Consider the following 12,359-nt stretch of genomic DNA (forward strand, 5'->3'; position numbering starts at 1 on the left):
CAGGCTGGCTTGCATGTACAGTATACCCCGCCTGTCCATCTCTCCTTCCTAGTCTTCTGGATCCCCCGGATGTTCCGGCAAAGAGAACCACCCAGCCCTCACCGCCAATTTGTTCAAGAACCACCCGCTCAGACCCCACACCTTCAGCCCTTTCCTCTCGCCCGACAAACCCCTCTCGGGCCTATCTGTCCCTATTCTCCTCGCAGTGTCATCCGGACCGGCCTGAGGAGAAGGTATGAGATCATCCACCCAGATCTTATAGTACGCCTTCCGACCGTCCATCCTGAAGTAATGGAGTGATTGTCTTTCGGGATCGAGAAGGGATTCGAGCGAGAGAGGGAGGATGGAGGAGACTTCGGATGGGGAGGGGCGGAGTTGGGAGAGCGGGAAGGAGGATAAGGCGGTGTATGGGGATTGTGGCCATGGTGGAGGGGAAGAGTGGATGAAGCCCTGTATATCAGCTTTGCTCGTGATCGTCTCTCCGGCTAGAGCAGGGAGTCGAGCAGAACCTTCGAGGGGATGAGAGGTACTCATAACGCACAACTATTGGCCATACTCTCGACCGATTACCTAGGCTATATTCTGGCCCGTCCAGAAGTCCGAGGATCTCAACATGATCTCGAGGAAGGGCAATCTCTTCGTCTGCCTCTCGAAGCGCTGCAGCTTGGAGAGAGGTGTCGTCCTCAGCAGATCAGCCCTACTCAAATGCTAAGAAACGCAACAGCTCAGCTTACCGAGTCTACACGACCTCCAGGGAAGCTGAGGTATCAGCCAGGATCATTTGAGCGTACATCCTAGTCTCCGGGAGTCAGAGACCCACCTCACCTAGCTTCCCCAGCGTGCGTCCGCATCTGCGCCGCGCGCACCTCCAAGAGCACATGCGGGACCCCATCAATATTCATGAGCGGTATGAGTACGGCTGCTTCTGTAGGCTGGCGCGAGCCGAGGGAGACGGAGATGGTATGTCCTGGTGGGTACGAGCCGGGTAGGAAGTGGTCCGGGAGGGGAAGGAGTGATTGCCGGAGTCGAGCGAGGTGGGCGGGGGTGAAGGGAGGTATGCCCGGGACTGGGGTCGTGAGGTATCGCCTAGGCGTCTGGGGACATGCTGGAAGAAGGCGAAGGCTTCTGCCCGTGTGGGCGCTGCGCGAGAGCATCGTCGGGAATCCGGTCTACAATAGAGGCCAGAAGAGGGAGGGGAGGATATGGCGTTGGGATATGGTGAGGAATGTCTGAGCGGAGTGGACGAGGTGGAGGTCTTTATCGAGCCATAATGGAGCTCTGTTGTTCTTAGCATTCCCTTTCATCTTCACATCTCAACTATCTACAGCAAGTAGCGCGAAACCTACAGCGGGATACCTACATACATAAGCAAGCAAAAGCCACTACTAGACGCTCAACGAGAGTCCGCTTATTCCGCCTCTCGGAAGTCGCATCACCCTCTACATCTCGCCGCTATGCCCATCATGGACTCCCCTGTTGAGACCGAGGAGGACCGGCAATACTATGCCAACTTGCGCGTCATCCAACGTGCAGACCCAGGCGTCATGGAGCTCCTCGAGAGTGCCCCATACGGCACAATATACCACTATATGATGGATACGCCCGGAGAGGATGGGGAGTGGGTCAAACAGAAGCTGGAAGGACCTATCTTTGTTGTCCGGCGGTTCGTCATCTTGCTCTTCCTAGGTGCGCGAAGCTGACTATCTAGTAACTCAGAGCCAAAGTACGCGATCTATGTGCTCAATCGTATGGGCATCAGAGATGCCTTGATCTCCCTCATACCGGGCGAAATGAAGGCGACGGTGGTAGCAGATAAGATGTTGCAGGTTGCGCGTCGAGGAGATAGTAAGTGGCTCTCAAAGAGTCATCGTAGGTTTGAGCTGATGAATCAGGGGTGAGAAAAGCGATATGGTTCCCTTCTTCTGGGCTGGACGCTTTCAACGCCGTCATACTGAGGTGGGTTGGGCTTACGTCTGCGTTGGGGCTTCACTAATCACCCAGAATATGCGGTCCACCGTCTGCACGACCTGGCTCGACGAATCCAAGCGCTCAGCCTGCGGTGGCACCTCCGGCTGCGGCTGGTCCGTCGACCCTGCCAATCGCGTCAGGCTCAGGATCAGGATCAGGACCTGTTCCCCCCGCTGGCGGAGGAGACGGTATCTCCCGTCTCTTCGCTGGAATCATGATCGTCAGTCGCCCGTCCTGACCGTGTTCGAATAGTAGCTGACTTGCAGACTCCCTCCGGAAACCCTACCTCCCCTTGCATCCCCTCCGCGCTCGCTTCTGTAGCAGAGTCGAGCAATACCCCTCCACCAGCGCCAACCCAGTTCGCACCAGACTTCCCGCGTCATCTTCTCGATCCGACGAATGTCAGTCGAGCGTTGCCCACCGATACCCTCGCAGCGGACATAACGCTCGAGTCACTCCAAGCTTCGCAAGCACCAGCTGCGCCGCCAGGCCCCTCGGCTCCGCCTCTGGCCAATCCTCCGCCGCTCAATCCATTCACCCCACCGCCCGGACAAACGGTGGAAGACCTCTTGAGCTCCATACTGGGCGTAAATGGCTTCACACCTTCCAATGGCCTCATGCCTCCTCCTCCCCGGCCGGCGCAGCAAGCCTCACAGTCCCCGCCCGTCCCCGCCAACCGACCTCCAATCCCGCCGAACCGGCCTCAGCCTCACCAGGCTCCACAGTCCTCATCGGACGCGCGGAATGTCCCGGTCACGTTCCCGGCAACGTCAGAGGAAGCGCATCGCGAGCGGCAGTATCACGACGCCGCTCCCCCGTCCTTCCCTCAACGGCTGAACGAACTACCCGGCGGCTCGCCCAGCGTCGCGGCTATAGCCCCTCGGGCCGCCGCCCCGGCTGCTCCCGGTCCCGCACTGAACGTCGCCGACCTCCTTGCTGGCATCATGCCCCAAAGTCATCCTGTGTGGTCCCATAATGGACCGCCAGAGCCCCCGCGGCCCGTCGATAGATCGGTCGAGAGGCAACACAACCACATGGTCAACAGGCACACTGTAGTTGATTCGGTGGTAGATGCCCTCTGGGAATTGCCGGACTTGAGGCGGCATGGCCGGGGAGGATTTGGGCTCATAGTGACGGATATGATTCATGTAAGTCTCCAATTGAAGGGTTCAAGGGAGGCGCTGATTGGCAGAATGAACCGATGTTCTTGAATGACATCTGGGAGGCGTATCAGCGGCGTGTCGGCCGGTTTGCTGCCGGCTGAGAAGTCTGGCACGTGCGAGCAGGCGGTATCGAGAGGAGGGCGGAAGCGATGGTCTCTAGCCGAACAAGCTACCGCCTGCGTGCTGAGGGGTTGGGGAGCTCGGAAGTAGCTTCAACAGCGCTTTGCGATGGTACAGGGGTGGTCTCATGACGCTTTTATGCATTAAGGTACCCTGTCCGACGCCGTGTTCTGACCACCAGGTATGATACTCCAAGCTCATCGCTCGCTTTTGCTATGACCATTTACCCTCTAATCATCCCGCCGCCTTGACGATCCTTCTCGCTTGTTATCCGGACTCGCGCTCCTCCTCCCTCCCCGCTGATAGTCTGGACTCCTACTCCGTCCCCTCCCTCCTCTGCCTCCTCTTATGCCCAGACCCGGTCCGCCGCCTCGTCCTTCACCTCCGCCGCCCATTCCACCACCCCGCCCCCACCGCCCGCCTGGGGGTACGTCTCCGCCCATACCGCCTGGCCCACCAAAGCTGTTCCGGCCAGGAGCTCCTCTCGCCGCTGACTGATCGGGTAGAGGTCCGCCGCGCTGCCACGCGTTCGTCCGATCCGTCGGTCCATTACCGGTTGGTGGTCTGCTTGGTCCGCCCGGGCCGCCCGGCCCTCTTGGTCCATTCGAGCCGTTATTCCATCCGAAGCTGTTTCTGTCGCTGACGATCCCAGGTCCGCCCGACCCTCCCATTCCTGGTCCCCCTGGACCGCCCGGTGCCCCATGTCCAGCCCCTCCCGCCGTCGGTCGCTTCAAATTCCTCCCTTCTGGTATGTGAAGCGCCACGGACAGCAGATCTCCCGTTTCAAAACCATACGCTTCGAGTGTCTTCTCCTCTATTTTCCGCCCTCTTCCCTCTTCTGGCCGAGACGGCCCATCATCCAATTCCATGTCCATCCCGTTATTTGCGCCGGTGGCCGAGAGCGCAGCGACCGCTCCCATCAAGTCTCGACCGGTGAAGGAGACGAGGTCTTTGTGCCTATACAGGCCACGTGGAGAGGCATCGACATAGATGTGTCGGAAGGAATAGCGGGCGAGAGGCGAGCGATAGGGGCCGGGAAAGGAAGGGAGGAGGAGCTGGATGAGTGAACTGGGCGTGGAGATCTTCCTGCCTGTATCAGCTGGTCCTGAACTGTTCGGTCTTGATAATTTACCATCCGTACGCCGTGAACTCATCCTGGAGCGGGAATCGACCCTCCTCAAATTCCATCACGTGCGTATGTCGGCCCTTGGTGACAAACAGGCGGATGAGGAATGGGCAACCCTGCACTCTGATCAGCTTTGCTGGGACGACCTTGCAGGCAAAGGACATACATTCTCGGGCTCTGCGGATGCGCTGGACCGTCTCCTTTTGACCGGTGAGCGGGAACGTGAGTTGGAGGGTGAGCGCGGCATGCTGAGTCGGCTCAGAGATGTACTGATCAGTTGATGCAGGAGCTTGGTTGAAATCAACCAGAGTGGGGTAAAGTGGGCGGACCAAAGATATGAACGAGTGTGGCATGGGGGCAGTCGGGTGGCGGATTCAGGCGTCCACTATATGTAGTGAGGCTAGCTAGCTTGCTTATTCAGTCGGCGGACATGCAGCGTTATATGGTAGTTATGCGCTGTAGCGACCGCAGGATAAACTTCAACCGAGGAACAATCGCCAAAAAGCGCCAATACCCATGTCATATCATACTGTTCCTCTCCGCCACCTCCCCGGGGTATATCAGGTACTAGCAGTACTACGATCAAAGAGAACCTCTGATCGCCTCACGTGTCGCTTTAGCGTCGCCACCGCTGCTGTGCCTTGGAACTCCGCTTCACTCATGAAAGTGATGTGACCCTCGACCAGCGTCCATCTCTCTAGATCCGTTAGTATTCTTTGCTCGTCGGATCGAGACAGCCATCGCTCCTTCAAGGCTATCGTGGCAAGAGCGAGTACCGTCTGCTCGTTTTCTGTATACTTCCGGCCGAAGATGGAGGGCAAGGGCAGGTATTTGGGGTGTAGAAGAGCAACCCCTGAATCCTCGACATTGACCCATACAATCTGAGTATTGTCAGACGCCTCAGTCAAGACATCCGCGACCGAAAATGTGATGAGCTCAAACGTGCTGCCAGTGTCAGATCTAGAGACAGGGTCCATGTGGCCGACGAACACTCGACGAGGCTCGAGTTGCGGCTGTCTCAACCTCGGCGCTGTCGGCTCTCTGTAGACGAAACGTTGGTATTGTCCATTCGCAGCGCGAAAGACCTGCAGACATGGTTCCTCATCAGTGAGCGCTCGCAACTCGGAGGGCTCCCGTGGCGGACGGCATATGTTCCGGCTCCTGGCGTAGTCGATTTGAATCGCTGTGCCTTTGCCGAATTTCTTCCATTCCGCCAGCTTCTCGAAAACATGAGGTCGCATCATGGACCCGTCAAAGTCCCAGTAATTGATGCGCTGGTAGAGATGGGGGAGGGACGTGCGGGGGTCGGTATCGGTGTACATAGTGATATCCTTGGGGCCTCTTGTGGACTTGTTCGTGGGATGGATGTAAGTGAGTATGGATGCTGGCGTGACTCGTAGGTATGCATGGGCTTTGCTGGTCTCGTCGACAAGCGGCTTGAATTTCTGGCAATTCAGTGCCTTGAGCTCGCAGTTCGGGACAGTCCCATCGGATCCGTCTAAGATGTGACTGAGGATTTCCAGGATAAGCTCATTTGGGAGATCGGATAGATTCTTCAGCTTCAGCTCAGCGCGAGCAATCAATAATGAGAGCCTGAAACACAGCTAGAGTACGTGAAGGTGCCCAGGTGGCAGACCCAGCTCGCACTTCTGACCACATGTTCACTCACCTTGGTGGCGGTATCAGCTGTATCAGTCGACGTCAGCATGGATTTGATCGAAGCAAATAGTCTCATCATGGATCGACACTGCAAGAGGTCGAGGTGGTAAGATGATGTAGGAAGCAATGCAAGGCAGATTCGAGTGACGGAGACAAGCGACGGGGAAATGTGCAGAGGACCTCTATGCATGTCCCCCATGGGGATTGCGAGCCCCCTTGAGCTCCTGGCCCGCTCCGGCTCGAATCCCCTCCTTTGTTCTGTAGGTGCTGTCTCAATGACGCGATTGGATCGCGGTGACAGTGAGGCGCGGTTCCTTTCAGTGCATACCCATCACGGACTGACAAGCACTTGGCTGACTTGAAACAAACGCTGTAAGAAAGGAAATACGTCCCTGGCTACGCAGAGCCACTGAGCCGGTGTTGCCTGAAGAGAAGCTCATAAACATCATTCATGTCAGCTATCAGTGAGAATCGCACAAATCCTGTCTTTCCATACTTCTGGTCTTCCCGGCCGTCCTCAGGTCAGAAAGGGGTCAATCTCCGCTTCACCATTAGGGCCAAGGCAGCCTTGCCTTCGGGCGACTCCGCAAATTCGGAACCCGACATCCACGACACGCGCTGGAGAATAGTGTCCTGTCCCCCGTCCTCGCTGTCCATATAGTCAGTGTCCGGCAGTCGACTGAGCCTGATTGCCACGCCCTCCAGAGCGTCTCGCTGTGTGGATGTGAGCTTTTGGTACTCCGAGAACAAATCGCCGCGGACTGTCCATCCTGAAGGGCCAAAGGTTTCGACATCCACCCATGTGCAGAGGCCCCCCGGGGCCGAATGGTACAAGACCGATGTGACCGATTCAGCGGCGTAATCAAAGCTCTCCTCGCGTGGACTCCCGCACAGTCCGACGAAGGAGTGTGACCCTGAGTCGCCTTCCACCGTTCCGCAGTCTATGTCACAAGCTTCATCGTGCCTCTGGGGGACCGTGTAGATGAAGTACCCATGGTCAGGCTGCTTGTGCGTGGGTCGCGAAGTCTGGAACAGGGGGGTGTTGCAACCGAGTTTCTTGAGCATTGGATAGTCCATATCGATGGGCTGCATAACGTCGAGGGCTACCCTGTGCTCGTTCTTCGGGATGTAATCAGCAGTGATGGATTCGACTTTCCCCGAACCGATGGCTCGTTCAAGCGCTTGCAGAACGCTCGGCGATAGGTTGGTCCTCTCGTTGGTGAAGTTGATGATGGTGATTTGCTTGGTCGATTCATTGCTTGGTCCGAGAACCCAAGTTCGCTCCGCAGTCTGTATGACATGTAAGCGGAACTTTGTAGCCTTGTCGACCGAAGACCGGAGGAGGCGGCAGATCGAGCGGCGAGTTGCCCAGTCTTTCAGCAGCGAAATATCACTCATGGCCCTGTCAGCGAATGTGAACCTGTCGATGATATCAAGTATCTCTTGCGGGAGCTGGCACAGAGACGATTGGCCTTGCTGTCATATCAGCTCACAGGATTTTGCATGAGTTGAAAAGGGCACAGCTGGGGTAGACCTGGGTGGCAAATCATCCGTCACCGCCTTTGACCTACCGCATTGATTTCGGAGAGAGCCGCGCCTACCGGATGAGTTTCCTGTAGTATAAGCGCTGGATTCACAACTGCTTAGCGGGGTCAGAGGAGCAACATAGCCTGGGCACAGACGTGGAGTGGGGGTGACAAAGCTCCGGTACAGATTTGCGGTGCCGTAGGGATAGCTACAACTCACTCCATCAGCAGGACTCGGGCCTTGAGTCACGCCAGACATGGCGTGGGAACCGGTGGAAGCGTGTGAGGTACGTGGACTGCAGAAGTTAGAGGTGAGTAGACGAACGATATATGTTGGGGAGTTTGGAAGTGGCGATGAAGGATGAAGGGGAGTGTGTCAGACCCCCACATCCACGCCCTTTTGTGACCTGGTATAATATTTTCAAATCAGCGTGATCTCCTTTCAGTCTTTAACGCAGCTGGTATGACGTGCTCGAGGGTAGCGATAGAGTGCGATCATCCTTTCGGGTTGACCCCTGATGAGCAGTGTGAGCCTGCGTGTGGCACATGAATTGAGGGCAATGGGGGAACGGGAATGCAGGCGAAGCTCTGACCATCCCTGACGCGCGGAGTCACGCCCAAAATCCTTTTGACACCCGCCTTACGATCCTTTGTAGACGGGGGACTGCCACGATGATGTGCTCGAGGAGTCGTGATAGAGTGCGCTCATCCTCTGAAAGGGCGCCCTTACGTGTCAGAGTGCGATGATCCCTTCAGGAGGGACCCCTGGCGATCTGCGAGCCTGTGCGCCTCGAGATCGTATGGTGACATCCTGTGTAGCTGTACACGCGTGTCTTAGGGCTCTGCTTCAGTTGGGGGTGGCGTCACCCTGAGGGAGTGGCAGGATGCGCTCAGTAGTGTGAGTACCTCAGATCACGGTCCTGAAAGCCGATCTCCGAGTGAGAGAGCATCAGCGAGTTCAACGAGGCGGGACCGGCCACTGACCCATCCGTTATTGTCAGTGCGCCAGATCGGTAAGTGAAGTGAAGTAGCTCAAGCTCGCTCTTACCTGCACCGTCCTTGTTCGTGCATGCTCCCACAGGCTCGGGAGTCGGACGCGTGTCCCCGGTGACCTGTCTGCCTGCCCCAAGCCGTCGGTAAACTCACGCTGCCAGATACGTCCCACTGCGGATGCCGCCTCCGGGAAGCTCGTCGTCCTCCATCTACTTCGTGTAGCCAGTTGTTGATGTTGATTCGAACTGCGAAGTCGAACGCAAGAAATGGGTCGAGGAATGCTGCCTTTGGACCGTCAACCGTGCCTGATTTAGCCGCCAAACGAAAGATAGCTCTCGCTCTGGTGCTCTTGTGCTTCTCTCTCACCCTAGAAAGCTTCATAGGAATATCAGATCCTTGAGAGCTGTTGTATTGATCAGCTCTCGCCGGGTAATCGAATACCAAATATGACCTACCATGGAGCCAAGATGGTAAGTCTCCCTCTACGAGTACGCCCATCTGTCCAGACTAATTTCCCCACAGTCTGTAATGCAGCTCGTCGCCGGTCCGAGCAGGCTTCCTTTCCAGCATCTAGCCCTCAGACTCGACGCACGAGCTCCGGCCTGCTCAGCCGAAGCGTGTCGTTGTCTACACTCGGCTGGAAAGGCGACATTTGCCGCTCGCCGAGCACTCCGAATCGACCGACAAGATCCGCCTTCTTATCGGCGGCTCAACAGCTCGGTCTCCACCACCTCAGCCCTTGATCTACCTGTAGACGGTGCAAGAAGAAGAGTCGGAGCGGAAGCCAAAGAGGAAGGACGGTCCGAGGAGGAACAACGCGCTTATGATCGCTTACGACCCATCATTGATGCCTTACCCGGACCGGTCGACTGGGCCGTCGCATACGGCTCAGGGGTGCGGCATCAGGCCAACACAGATCCTACAGGTGTGCGTCCCCTTTCCCTCCCGTCCCGTTGTGCCCACATTCCGAGCTGACTACCAGCCACCACCCATGACCGACTTCCTCCTCTCCACTCCAGACCTCGCCCAGTTCCACACCGCCAACCTCCGGCAGAATCCCTCGCATTACCCTCTGACGGCTCGATTACTAGGTGGAGGGAGGATAGCGTGGTTGACGGATAGATGGGGTGCGGGGGTGTGGTATGTGACCATGGTGAAGATCAGGGGATTGGTATGTCGTTCGGTCGCGCCGTGATCAGGCAGAACAGCAACTGATAAGATAGGAAGTCAAGTATGGCGTCATCTCGACTGAGCGGCTGAAGAGGGACTTGGAAGGCTGGGAGACACTCTATGTAGCTGGGCGTCTACACAAGCCTGTACGTGTCCTGGTATCCCCTTCGTACCTCTTGCGGTCGGACTGATCTTCAGGTTCTCCCACTTATCACTCCCCCCGAAATCTCCGAATCTCTCCGTACGAACCTACACTCAGCGCTCACGCTATCCCTCCTCCTACTTCCACCAACATTCACCGAGCAGGCGCTCTGGACGCAGATCGCCGGTATATCTTATGCTGGCGATCCGCGCATGAGCGTTCCGGGGGCGGAACATCCGGACAAGGTGGCTAATATCGTGAAGGGCAAGGGGGCGCTTGAGGGGATGAGGGGCCTGTATGGGCAGTTCATGGGGCGGGGAGAGCTGGCGCTGGTGTGGGATAGGGGCGAGAAGCGTGTGGAGGAGCCAGAGGTAGGGAAAGGGTGGACGTGGAGAGGGACCGGGGAGGAGGTACTGAGAGTAAGCTGGAGATCTTTCTTCGACGCAGAGTCAAGGGAACATCTGACACTTGTTAGCAACCCGACACATCCGACCATCTCGCTTCTCTCATCATGTCCTTGCCATGCAACCTCCGGACCAGAATACTGCGGACTTACCACGCCGAAACGGACCCTGGCATTGTGCGGACGAATACTGTCGAGGGAACTCCTTCCTCCGCTTCTCCCGAGCGCAATCTATTGCTCGACATCGTCGGCAGAAAGGCGATCTCGGAGGCTGAGTCTGCGAAGGGTCAGGTGGGCGACTGGCGGAAGGTCGTCTTGACAGGTACGTTCTTCCTATACCCACCCCGCCGCAAGAAGACAATCTGACCCCTTTCCAGAAGTCGCCAACATCATCCGCCGTCCGGCTCTCACCCAGAGCTTCAAAGGCCTCTTTACCGCCGGATTCCGAAAGAGCTTTGTATACGCCATGGCCAAGTTTCGGAAATGGCTCAATGCAAGACGAGCGAAGGGTGGAAAGGCGGCATAGGTCAGCATGTAGGTATATGAAGAGCTTAGAGTATAGATAATATATCTTGCATGTGCCGTTCATATAGGACGTCCATATACACATACCGCAAGCGGTTTGCCTGTGATCCCTTGCACGCCTGAAATTCGGGTGACCCTGCCACCTCCGTCGCCATGTACCGCCTGCACCCCATTCCTCACTACTTCAATACCCGATCGAAAGTCGTGCCCTTGACGTGCCCGCCGCGCATCGACTGCTTGACATTCTGGACGAAGGCTTCCCGGTTCCTCCGCAGATCCTCGGCCGCCTCTGAGAGATGTCAGCTCTGTTACTCTCATATTCGCTCGCGACAATGTGACGAGAACCGGGTAACTGACCTTTGTTGAGCGGGTCATCGGGATTACTATTTCGATCAGCTTGGGCTCATCACAATGAACAGAGACCTTCAGCTTACGGTTCGAGGAAGAGATATTGCAGGCCGATCATTACGGATGAGAGGTTGAGGACCTGCTTTGTCAGCCGCTACTCGCTCTTCCATAGAGGACGAGCTGACGGGCTTCCAATCTTCACGCAGAATATTCCTTCATTGATCAGCTTTGGTCCGGACTCTGCGGCATATACATCAGCTCACAGGCAGACATTCCCCTCCAGGTCCAAGTTGGGATGATAGATCTGGTAATGTCAGCTGGACTCCTGTAGAAATACCGAGTGGCGATTTCAAACGGGAGGTGACAGCTTACCTTCTCCAGACACCTGACTTTTGGCGGTTCATGTGGGTAATTCGGGTTGATCACGAACGAAAAGTTGAAGACGCCGCCTTTATAGATACCTGTCATAGTCAGCTCTGCCACTGATATCGCCTGACATCGGAAGGAGATCAGTGGAGGGAAGCTCACCCTCGTCAGGCGTGATGGTGAGCTTAAAGTTCAGCACATCGGTCGGGTCAGGGAAGTGGGTCGTCATGGTGTTTGGGAGCTCCAGCTCTGTCAGATCTATCCAGCATCAGCACTCAGCTCTTCAGTATCGATATCGACCCCCGCTCAGGTCAGGTCAAGCCTTATCAGCTGCCCAAGCCTCATCGCGAAGGGAAGGAAGCGTCTCTGAGGAAGGGACATACCCTTTTGGACCCGTAATTGCGCCGCGGACATCTTGGGCCTCTTCTTGGCCGCCGCTTCCTCCGTCTTCTTGACTGACCAGATCTGCTCATCCCACCATAGTATATAGCAACGTAAGTGTGAGGGTCGTGTGATGTCGGAGTTGGAGAAAAGCTCGGTCAGCTCACGTCCCTCTCGTCGCGGTCTGCTCCACAATCCTGCTGCGCGACATACCTTGATCATCTTGCCTAGCCTCCTCTGGGTTGATCTACGCGTCTAAGGGGTGTCCAATAAGCCACAACTAGGATGAGAGGTTGATGAGAAGTCTAGGTCGCGTAACCCCTTTCGCGTTGCCTCCACTTTCCCTCCACCCGGGACCAAAACTGTCCTCACTCTTCGCATACATCCAAAGCTATCTTGTCACTATACCTCTGACGCTGCTATAACATATTACAGACGACGCGTACACGCCATCAGAAGCTGGATATCT

The 12,359-nt window shown here is 56.5% G+C and overlaps 6 protein-coding genes across 6 annotated transcripts; 2 read left to right on the forward strand and 4 right to left on the reverse strand.

Annotated features, from left to right (window-relative positions):
* Positions 1-48: 48 nt before the first annotated feature.
* On the reverse strand, positions 49-1,154 carry MKK02DRAFT_45060 (uncharacterized protein; the record flags this gene model as incomplete). The annotated part of the gene is made up of 3 exons (XM_053093216.1): positions 49-450; positions 735-759; positions 826-1,154. 3 exons carry the CDS (start codon positions 1,152-1,154, stop codon positions 49-51), a joined length of 756 nt encoding a protein of 251 aa, XP_052946130.1.
* Positions 1,155-1,454: 300 nt separating this feature from the next.
* MKK02DRAFT_45061 (uncharacterized protein) lies at positions 1,455-3,232 on the forward strand (the record flags this gene model as incomplete). Its single annotated transcript, XM_053093217.1, has 6 exons — positions 1,455-1,663; positions 1,709-1,845; positions 1,893-1,956; positions 2,002-2,188; positions 2,235-3,116; positions 3,161-3,232. The coding sequence occupies 6 exons, from the start codon at positions 1,455-1,457 to the stop codon at positions 3,230-3,232; spliced, it is 1,551 nt and encodes a 516-aa protein (XP_052946131.1).
* Positions 3,233-3,481: 249 nt separating this feature from the next.
* Positions 3,482-4,624, reverse strand: MKK02DRAFT_45062 (Sin3 associated polypeptide p18-domain-containing protein; the record flags this gene model as incomplete). Its single annotated transcript, XM_053093218.1, has 3 exons — positions 3,482-4,337; positions 4,384-4,493; positions 4,544-4,624. 3 exons carry the CDS (start codon positions 4,622-4,624, stop codon positions 3,482-3,484), a joined length of 1,047 nt encoding a protein of 348 aa, XP_052946132.1.
* A 313-nt stretch (positions 4,625-4,937) lies between these two features.
* On the reverse strand, positions 4,938-7,821 carry MKK02DRAFT_33570 (uncharacterized protein; the record flags this gene model as incomplete). The annotated part of the gene is made up of 6 exons (XM_053088742.1): positions 4,938-5,970; positions 6,047-6,063; positions 6,380-6,460; positions 6,586-7,512; positions 7,608-7,649; positions 7,783-7,821. The coding sequence occupies 6 exons, from the start codon at positions 7,819-7,821 to the stop codon at positions 4,938-4,940; spliced, it is 2,139 nt and encodes a 712-aa protein (XP_052946133.1).
* Positions 7,822-9,001: 1,180 nt separating this feature from the next.
* On the forward strand, positions 9,002-10,796 carry MKK02DRAFT_45064 (mitochondrial matrix Mmp37-domain-containing protein; the record flags this gene model as incomplete). Its single annotated transcript, XM_053093219.1, has 7 exons — positions 9,002-9,025; positions 9,090-9,482; positions 9,538-9,726; positions 9,779-9,871; positions 9,924-10,286; positions 10,343-10,592; positions 10,648-10,796. The coding sequence occupies 7 exons, from the start codon at positions 9,002-9,004 to the stop codon at positions 10,794-10,796; spliced, it is 1,461 nt and encodes a 486-aa protein (XP_052946134.1).
* Positions 10,797-10,974: 178 nt separating this feature from the next.
* On the reverse strand, positions 10,975-12,112 carry MKK02DRAFT_26974 (ubiquitin-conjugating enzyme/RWD-like protein; the record flags this gene model as incomplete). The annotated part of the gene is made up of 8 exons (XM_053087285.1): positions 10,975-11,084; positions 11,153-11,178; positions 11,230-11,282; positions 11,329-11,356; positions 11,407-11,447; positions 11,516-11,604; positions 11,672-11,767; positions 11,893-12,112. 8 exons carry the CDS (start codon positions 12,110-12,112, stop codon positions 10,975-10,977), a joined length of 663 nt encoding a protein of 220 aa, XP_052946135.1.
* Positions 12,113-12,359: the final 247 nt, after the last annotated feature.

The sequence above is a fragment of the Dioszegia hungarica genome (assembly GCF_025882075.1).
Source record: "Dioszegia hungarica strain PDD-24b-2 chromosome Unknown MKK02contig_8, whole genome shotgun sequence".
NCBI classification, from domain to species: domain Eukaryota; kingdom Fungi; phylum Basidiomycota; class Tremellomycetes; order Tremellales; family Bulleribasidiaceae; genus Dioszegia; species Dioszegia hungarica.